The sequence below is a fragment of the Prenolepis imparis genome, unplaced genomic scaffold, assembly GCF_030444845.1.
Source record: "Prenolepis imparis isolate NDT839.2.m4 unplaced genomic scaffold, iyPreImpa1.0 SCAF_10, whole genome shotgun sequence".
Taxonomy (NCBI): domain Eukaryota; kingdom Metazoa; phylum Arthropoda; class Insecta; order Hymenoptera; family Formicidae; genus Prenolepis; species Prenolepis imparis.
The window spans coordinates 7,568,908-7,579,918 of NW_028141168.1; the positions used below are offsets into that span (position 1 = coordinate 7,568,908).

Genomic DNA, 11,011 nt, shown 5'->3' on the forward strand with positions numbered 1-11,011 from the left:
ATATATTTTGATTATTAAATGTTTAGTTATATGTATAAATAATTGCTATTATATAATAAATGTTTTATCATTATTTTAACATTATATAGAAACTTTTCAATATTAGAATAATCACATTCTGTTTAATTTGTCATGTTATATATAAGATCCGTATAATAAATCTAATTCGATATTTATGCAAATATTAAAATTGTGTATTGATTATTATTAAAATAAATTGTTCATTTTTTCGTTTATTTATTACCGTTTATTAATTTATCGCTATTTATATCTCTAATTGATATATGCTTTATCTTTGCCTGCTAAACAATTTTAATGTTGAATATTTAAAGTAATGGTTGTCAGTAAGTTAAACACTGTTTGACAATTATATGATTATAATATTGTTCATTATCATCAATGCCATTGATCAAATATGTTATTAGGTAAATTCATGAAAAAAGTAAATAATGCATGATAATAATATACTAATTCAAAAATGTATGTTATTTTATCATCTTGATGAATAAATATGTATTAGCGAAATGAATTCGAATACATTTGTTATATCAATTTTCTTAAAAAATGAGGAGAAAATAACTATAATGATTACCACAAAAATTTTTATATCTGCTCTTTTTATCTTGATTTCTCTCTTTTTCTTGTTTTTTTTTTTTTTTTTTTCATGTGTAATTGCGCGACTTAAAGCTGCAATAACTTAAATAATAGATAAAATTTCATCTAAAATTTTTTAAGATTCTAAAACTTTCATACATTTTATTTAGAATTGCTAGTATTTGTTTTCAGTAATTATAATTTTGTTTGTAATTGCATTGCTTAAAAATCACAGTATATTAATGATAACATATTATATGGATGCATTTTGTACATAACAGAGAGATGGCAAAACAAGTATAAAAATTGAAAATAATCGCTGAGACATTGTGCGAGTAACGATTATTTCAAGAGTGTACATCTGTGTTATTGTTTAATATTTTAACGATGCTAATGCAACGATCTAATTAAATTTGATCTCATACTGATAAATGTAACGTTAATACGCTTTACCACCTTCAACTCTAATAGTTAACATATGGAGATTGCTAGAGTTTGTGATCATGGTCGACACTTTAGAAAAAGCTTTACGTCCTTTTCACTTAATTGCTTGTTGTCTTGGTTTTTCAATTTATAGGCATAGTTTAGATCATAGAAGACTTTGCTTGAACATCTTCTATATATTAACTGTGTGGAGTACTTACGCCTGTGTCTTATATTATACAGTGACTTTCTTAGCACCGAATCGTATATTTAATGGTTTTTTGATATTTTTCGCAGTAATGACAAATCTGTTTCTAACCATAATATTTATAATCATTAATATTCGTAAACGTAAGGTACATTTTTTCTATCTGAATGTTTTATTATAACTTTAATTATGTGACATGTGCAATGAAACGAATACCAAGAAACACACACAATCTCTCCAAATTTAAAACTATATTTATTATTAGTTATTTGATAAAATCAAATTTAGTTAATTTTTTGAAAAAGTTAAATTTAATTAAATATAAATTAAATAATCCATTATTCTTTTCTTTATGTAAAATATAATTTTATGTTTCTAAAATGCAAGAAGTCTTACTTTTAATCGTTGGATCATTAAAAATACCATAATATTATATTTAATTAATTTTGGTTTGTATATATTTTGTCTATATCACATAAATTAATATAATATTTAAATAAAATTATTATTTTGCAAATTATTACTTTGTTATTAAACACATCAATATGTATATATATATTTTTGTGTATACCAAAAAAGATGTTCATTGTATTATATCTTTTTTTGTTACTGTAATTTTTAGAAAATCAGGAAGTGTATAAAAAATCTCAGTCTCATAGACGATACGTTGGAACAGCTTGGAACACCTAAAGAATATTGTAAAATGCGAAATTTGATAAAATGGATAATAATTATATGGTTTATGATAGTTTGCATAACATGGGCATTTGATTCTTTCTTATACACAGTAAGGTTTCAGGAGACAAGGAGCGTAATTATCCCATTTGTAATAAATTATCCTTTCTACGCCAATACTTTTATGGATATACTATTTATGTTTTGGTTAAGGTTTGTAAAATTTGTTTTAAACTTTTTCTTAAATTATATAAGCAATTGTTATAAAGTTTAAATAATTAATCTTTATCAATTTTTAAATTTATAAATTTATAAAAATGCTATGTTAAAAAGTATTATGTTTTAAAAATAATATCCTAAGTGAAGTAAACAAGAAGTGATAACATATTTTTAATCTGCGACATAAATAAAAGTATTTAAAAAGCGTATCATTCTAATGTTTTCTTGTATCTCTAAATTACAGATACATTGGCACTAGATTTGATAAAATTAACAACTATATTGAGAAAATATCAGAGACTGAAGAATGTGGATTGAGATGCACTTGGAAGAAATCTCTTATTACTCGCTACTATGTACGAAACGTTAAAAATCGCGAGCATGTGCTGTGGACTGCAATGTAAATTGATATATGTTATGATAAAAATATTAATAGAGTTGAGGTATTTATTTTATAAAAGGCAAAAATTTTATAAAAGTAATTTTATTAATCTAAAGATGTATAAATATATTGCATTTTATTGTATTATATATACAATCTTCTTTACACAGTTTTTTTATTACTTTGTGGCAATTTTTGGTAGCATGTATTTACCAAAAAAGCTGTTATTTTACAAATTTAAATAATTAATTTTTTAAATTATGTAATGTAAGTATAAATATAAATTTTTCTCAACTTATAATGACAAAATAATTAATGTAAGCTGTAACTGTATAATATTAATTAACACTTCTGATTATATATGTGATTATATTTAAGTCTAAATGAATAGACATTATAATATAATCCTTAATCAAAACAAAAATGATAATTAAATTTGGTGTCTTCGATATATATTTATTTATTAAAATTTTTCTAGGCACCTTCATTTGGAGCTTTGCCGAATAGCACGCAATATAAATGAGATTTTCGGAATCCAAATGACCTTGCAGATGATATCCTATTTTCTTATTTTAATCGGAATAATTAATTTTCAATACCACATGGTGTTATGTTTCAAACAAATTTATGGGGACATTGAAGGACTGAGACTAATATCTTTGATTCATAAGGACATATGGTGCAGTATATTTTTAACAAAATTCGTAGCAATGAATTATATCTGCGAAAGTATTAGCTCTAAGGTAAGCTTTTGGGTGACTTTTAGATTGTAAGAAAAAATTATCTACAATATATATATAATAAGAAAGAAAACTTTTTTCTCCGTTTTTTTTTAATAAAAAATGCTAGTTTTTTTTTATACAAATTTTTACAAATTTATTTATATATAAATGTACAACTTTCCAAACTTATATTTTTATTTTGAATAAAAATACAATTGTCAGTGTCGTAAAATTAACTTTATATGATTTCAGATGAAAAAAACCAAGTATATGATCCATAATTTGGCAAACCTTGTCTATTTTGTCCAGATACGCGAAGATGTAAGCTAAATCTCATTAAAATCTTCCAACTTTAATGATAGTCTTTATTAAGATTTGTTAAATAATTTTTATGTTACAATGCAGATATGTCAGTTTGTTTTACAAATATCACTTCGGCCATTAAATTTTAATGGTATGGGCCTGTTTTACTTTGGCTACAAATTTATTCGTAAGGTTAGCTTTAATATTATTCGCATCTCAATATAGATACAATGCAATTTAAAAATTTTTAATTTAAAAATTTGACAAATAAATATTAAACAGCGATAATTATATTTAATATTTATTTCCAGTTTATCGTAACAATTATTTCTGTGATGATTTTTATGGTGCAAATGGATAATTCTCCTTTATCTCGAATTTTAATTACTAACAAAAATAATGGAACATGTTATGATGAATAATTCTTAATTACTACAAAGTTGGTTGTAAACAATTACTATTGATAATTATATCGACATTATTTAATATTATCATCAATTATGCATTTATTGATTTATTTCATTAATTTATATTATTTGAATAAAAAGAACACTCTCTTCTCTCGACCACAATTTAATTCTATCTGGCGATTCGTTACACATTGTATTGTTAATTATATTATTTGGTATTTATGATATACATACATATATCTTTTAAATAACATTTTTTAACATTTATAAATTAAATTTGTTATTAATTAATCATGTAATATAAGAAAAATCAGTTTTATAATAATTTTATTTGAAAAAATAAATCCGTTATTGATTTATAAAGGCATCAAATTTTCTATATTGTTTTCAATTTATTAAAAAACATTACTTTGTCCATTTATCACAATTCTACTGTCAAGATATCAAATCAAATATTAACTGACGGCTGCCTAAAAATTAAAAGTTGTTTGCCAGTCATTGGCTTTAATATCGTCTAGCGACTCAACTACTTCATTATATGTATATTTACGAAATTAAATGATATATAACCCTAATGAATTAGATCGATTATATATTATTTTATCGTATTGACTAATGCGTAATATATCAGCTAAATACGAATGTGCGAAGAGATATATGTCAGTTTGCTTCAAGAATCTATAGAGTGATATGATTATTGTGATTACCATAAAAGGGACTTTATTTTGATAGTTTTAATTGTTTATGATTGTTTCTATTGCATAGTGACCGCGCTTAAAGCAGCGATGGCTTGTGGAAATTTTTATTATCAATGTGCTGTTTGCTATTGTCATAATGATTGCATCTATTACTCAGAAGATTTTCGATGTTCATAAAAAAAAGACTTGCTACTGTAAAAATGCATTAGTAGAGCTAGATATTAGAAAGCTATATCGAAAATTACATACACACGCGCGAAACTGGTGCTATATGTAATTAAATGATTAATGTACAAAAATATAATATTTACAATTAATATGATATGATGGTTTTGAGATAAAAAAATATTGTAATTTGATTCTATACCTTATAATATAAATCATTAATACAATTATTATTATCATGTTTGTGAATTTATTACATGGATATAAAGTTACTTAAAATTATATGTATATATATACATATATATCTCTTTATGTATATTAAAGATTAGAAGAGGTAAATTATTTTTTTTATTAAAATAAAGTTTAAGATAAACTCTTTATGATAAATTCAAAATTGAATTATTTTCAGAATATAGCTGAATATACTATTTAAAATTATGTAATTTATATACATATATTGACATTGTATAAATTATATATATTTAGGATATATATATTTTTAAAATTATATATATATTTTTAAGATTATATATATTTTTTAATACTCCGTATATATATTGATTTATGATTATTTTGCATGTTTACTGTGTGATTTTATATTAAATTCGATAATTACACGATTAAGATTTATTTTAGGCATATAAAATCGGCAAAATTATGCAATCTTTTAAGGGAACTAATATCGATGATGATATAAGAAAAGGAATAAATTCTATTAACAGAAAAACACATTGTGTTTTTGTCTACAAATTGATTATTTATGTAAAAGCAAATTTAATAATAATGAATAAGTAATTATATTTCCTTCCAACATGATTTATTTGTAATACAAGAAAGAATGATAAAATAAATATTTATATATAAATATATATAATTTTAATTGCATCTATATCTATATATAGATACAATTAAAACTGTTTTATTATTAAAAGTAAAATTTAATCTGTTTATATTATTTTAGCGCTGATAAAATGTAATGTATTATATAAATATACTTATGTATATAGCAAGAAGTATAAAAAATATAACTCAAAAAGAATTCCTAACATGTTGTGAAGATCGATTAGATCCTATAGTATAGTATATCTTCGGATAGTACTATCTATTTAATAACGCTAATGCTATTCAATTTAGTGTCCTATTATCGTCACGAATGTGATAAAAGACAATACTTACATGGTACACTACTATATTTAACTCGCAACTTTAACAGTTAGTATATGGAACTGCGAGAAAGTGTGATATCATGGTCAATACTATACAAGAGGCTTTAAATTCTTTCTATTTAGTTGCTTTTCTCTTCGGTTTCGGAATTCTCAGGCACCCTTTGCATTATCCGAGAATTCGCTTAAGTATCTTATATATATTGAGTGTATGGAGTATTTATGCCTATTTCTTTTATTACGTGCTTATTTTCCTGTTAAGTCGTGTAAAGAACCTTCTAATTTACTTTATGGTAATAATAAATCTGCTAGTGACACTGATAACTATAATCATCACCATTCGCGAAGATAAGGTACATCTTTCTTATAAAATATTGCATTATACAATAATATGTTATTATATAATAGTATGTTATAATATTATATCGCGAAACATTGATTTTTGGAGCAACTGAAGAATTAAGCTCAATTAATTTTATCTTTTGTAAATGTTTCTCTTGCACCCAACAATTTAATAAAGAATTTTGAGAAAAGAGACTTATTACATGTTATTGCTTTATTATCTAGTCATTGCACATGTTATTCGTATATCTTATTTACAAAAATACTTTTTTAATTTCAAATTTTTTTCTTACCTGTTTTCAGAAATTTCGAATATTAATAAACAAACTCAGTCAAGTAAACGATACACTAGAAGAGCTCGGGATCTCTAAAGATTATCGTAGAATGCGAAACTCGATAAAATGGATAATAATTATATGGTTTATAATAATCTCTATAATATGTACTACTGATTCTTTATGCGGCATAGAAACGTTTAATGATATAAAGGCTTCTATTATTGTTATTGTCATAAATTATTCTTATTATATCAATATTTTAATAGATATAATGATTATGTCTTTTCTAAGGTTTGTATATAAATATAATTTTTTATTAAAATTATATATACTCGTATATATATATATTTACACTGATAATCATTATTCTAGTCAGAATAACTCAAATCAAATTAAATTAAATAAATTCTGAATTTTTAGATTAAAAATGCTATATTAAAATTTTTTTATATTTTTAACACATTTATATATTACTTTATTTTATATTCTATCTATATATATCACATTAAATCTATATTCTTTAATTCAATATATATAAATGCAAAACATTGTTAATATATTATTATTTCTTTAATTATAAAACTTCTGGTAAATAATGTTATAAATAAATAATAATATAGACTCATTTTTTATCTTGCATCAAACTTAGACAAATTAGAATGCTCTTTTTCTCAATTACAGATATATCGGTACTAGATATGATAAAATAAATGACTATATTAGACAATTGTCAGAAACTGAAGAGTGTGGACTCAGATGCATGTGGAAAAAATCGTTTCTCGTTACTCGCCATTTTATCCGTAACACAGAGAATTGCAAGCGTATATTATGGATCGCAATGTAATTCAATATACGCTAACAATAAGACACAGAAATATTGTAGATGATGTTTTGTAAAAAGCTATGTATAAATATATACCCCTCCTTTTTTAATACGTTATAATTTTATTTATAACGTTTTCATATTAATTTTGTGGGCATTTTTTGTATTTACTTTTATTGTTAGTAAAATTTCTACAATAAATAAATTCTATATTAAATACATATATACATTTCTATAAATATTAAAATTTGTAAATTTCACACTTTATTGTTTTACGATAAAAGAAATCGTTCGATGTAAGTTGAGCTTATTATGCTTGATTTACTTCGATAAAATACTAACAATACATATAGTTGTTCATAAACAAATTACATGTCTATATTTAAACAATATATTTATTAATATAATACAATGTTTTTTAGGCATCTGCATTCGCAACTTTATCGAATAGCATTCGATATAAATAGTTTATTCGAAATGCAAATGACTTTGCAGACATTGTACTATTTTATCACTTTGACGGCAACTTTTTATTTTCAATATTACATGATGTTATGCTTAATGTACAATGGTGGTGCCGTTCAGTGGAAATGTTTACTTACCAACAACGTATCGTGTGTTATTGATTTAATAAGACTTATATCATTAAACTATATCTGCGAAAGCGTTAGCGCTAAAGTAAGCTGACTTTTAGTAAATTATAAAAAACAATTTTTTCCATATGTAAGCGAACAGAATTATTTGATATTAAATCTGAAATACTATAATGTTGAAAAACTATTTTAATTCAATTGTGTTCAAGAAAAAATAAAAGAAAAATAAATACTTTCCAATTTTAAAATAAAATTAATATTTTAATATTTTCTTAAGACAAAAAAAGTTGAAAACTCATTTATATAAGTGTCTAAATAAAATTATTGGAAACTGCAATGCAAATATTATTAAGATTCAGAATAACATAATTAATTTTATTGTATATTATTTCAGTCGCAGAAGACCGTGGATATTATTCATAAATTGACAAATTTTATCTATTTTGTCCAAGCACGCGAAGAGGTAAGACACACGATTTATAACATCTTTCGGTTCTAAATAAGTTATATAAATTATTTTTCATAATAATAATGACTTTAATATAATGTATATTAATAATATATATTATATAATGTAGATTTGCCAATTTGTTTTTCAAATATTACTTCGGCCGCTAAAATTCAGTGGAATGGGTCTATTTTATTTCGGTCACAAATTTCTTTGTAAGGTATGGATTTTAATATTTTACTTTGTATTTGTGAAAACAAAATTATTGTAATATGAAAATTCGATTTAAGTAGGAAAATTTTAAATAATACTTAATGTTTATTTTCAGTTCTTCGTTGGAGTTTTTACTGTTATTATTATTATAATTCAAATGGATCATACTACTTCTACATATCATAAAGTTTCTAGCAAGAATAATGTGATGTGTCACGAATTCTAGAATAGAAATGAGATGTAGATTGTTGTAGAATTTTATATACTATATCTGCCCTATTAATTATTATTATTTTATATATTTTTAATTATTAAAAGCTTAATTATATGTATAAATAATAGTTTTATATTCATATAATAAATGCCCTGACATTATACTTTATAATATTATATACGCATCTCATAAAGTCATAAATGAAAGCTTTTTATTAAACAGATCACATTCTGCTTAATTAATTATGTAATACATACATACATACATATATACACTAGCGGATCCTGACATCGATAATGGGGGAAGGGGAGGGGGAGGTTTGCATAATTATTTTATTTAATATTTTTGGTTTCATGATTAGTTTTTATTCCAGGATCAACGACGATAGCTCTTTAATGTTTGTTTTTCTTTATTTATATTTTTTAAACAAATTCAGCAAAGCTGTTTCTTTTAATATGCAAGGGGGGGTTACCACCCCCCCCCCAGGATCCGCCAGTGTATATATATATATATATATATATTATATAAATATAAAGAATTTCTTGCCTAATTATTTTCATGCAACGAAATTATCTCATCATTTCGTCCTATGTCTGACTTAATCTAAACTTAACTCCTTGAATGTGTAATGAGTATAATTTCCAGTGTATCTTATACTTTTATATATATATATATATATATATGTATATTATATAGATATAAAGAATTTCGCCTAATTATTTTCATGCAACGAAATTATCTCATCATTTCGTCGTATGTCTGACTTAATCTAAACTTAATTCCTTGAATGCGTAATGAGTATAATTTACAGTGTATCGTATACTTTTATATATATATACATATATATTTTATATATATATTTTGTATATATATTATATATAAAAATATAAGATATACTGTAAATTATACTCATTACGCATTCAAGGAGTTAAGTTTAGATTAAGTCAGACATAGGATGAAATGATGAGATAATTTCATGAACGAAAATAATTAGGCGAAATTCTTTATATATATATATATATATATAATATATACAATATGTATGTATAAGATACACTGTAAATTATACTCATTACGCATTCAAGGAGTTAAGTTTAGATTAAGTCAGACATACGACAAAATAATGAGATAATTTCGTTGCACAAAAATAATTAAGCGAAATTTTTTATATCTATATAATATATACAATATGTATATGTATAAGATACACTGTAAATTATACTCATTACGCATTCAAGGAGTTAAGTTTAGATTAAGTCAGACATAGGACGAAATAATGAGATAATTTTGTTGTACGAAAATAATTAGGCGAAAGTCTTTGTATCTATATAATATATATTATATAGATATAATATATATTATATAGATATAATATATATTATATAGATATAATATGTATTATATATATATTATATATACATATATATTATATAGATATAAAGAATTTTACCTAATTATTTTCGTGCAATGAAATTATCTCATCATTTCATCCTATGTCTGACTTAATCTATACTTAACTCCTTGAATGCGTAATGAGTATAATTTATAGTGTATCTTATACTTTTATATATATACACTAGCGGATCCTGACTTTTATATATATACACTAGCGGATCCTGACGTCGATAGCTCTTTAATGTTTGTTTTTCTTTATTTATATTTTTTAAACAATTTCAGCAAAACTGTTTCTTTTAATTTGCAGGGGGGGGGGTTAACCCCCCCCCCCCAGGATCCGCCAGTGTATATATATATATATATATATACATATAAAATCCGAATAATATATATAATCCGAATTTTATCAAATATTTAAATATATTGAATATAAAAATAAAGACGCTTGCTATTTTCTCCTTATTTGTTAAGAATTTACTGCTACATAATCTTTATCTGACGTGCAATTTTAATATTAAATTTTTGAAATGACGAATATCATTAAGTTAGAAGCCTTTTAACAATTGATAGCGTCAATATTGTTTGTTATTATCATTGTCAACTATCGCCAATTGGCTCGTGTATATTCAAGATGGAATTAAATAATGTGCGATAATATATTAATTTAAATATATGTATATATTTCTATCATCTTGAATAATGAGTAATGTGTCAGCTGAATGAGAAATTGAATATATAGATCT

At 23.4% G+C, this 11,011-nt stretch overlaps 1 protein-coding gene and 1 long non-coding RNA gene across 2 annotated transcripts in view; one reads left to right on the forward strand and one right to left on the reverse strand.

Moving 5' to 3' along the window:
* Positions 1 to 11,011, reverse strand: part of LOC145941927 (uncharacterized) — a 244,271-nt gene that overhangs the window by 80,716 nt on the left and 152,544 nt on the right. The gene's annotated exons all lie outside the window — the stretch shown is intronic.
* Positions 335 to 3,948, forward strand: LOC145941485 (uncharacterized). The gene is made up of 7 exons (XM_083047597.1): positions 335 to 344; positions 2,014 to 2,113; positions 2,364 to 2,519; positions 2,980 to 3,244; positions 3,476 to 3,544; positions 3,629 to 3,718; positions 3,838 to 3,948. Exons 1-7 carry the CDS (start codon positions 335 to 337, stop codon positions 3,946 to 3,948), a joined length of 801 nt encoding a protein of 266 aa, XP_082903723.1.

Coding starts and splice junctions, on each gene's coding strand:
- LOC145941485 (XM_083047597.1), top strand. Junction 3,245..3,475: donor GCGAAAGTATTAGCTCTAAG/GTAAGCTTTTGG, acceptor ATATGATTTCAG/ATGAAAAAAACCAAGTATAT. Junction 3,545..3,628: donor TTGTCCAGATACGCGAAGAT/GTAAGCTAAATC, acceptor GTTACAATGCAG/ATATGTCAGTTTGTTTTACA.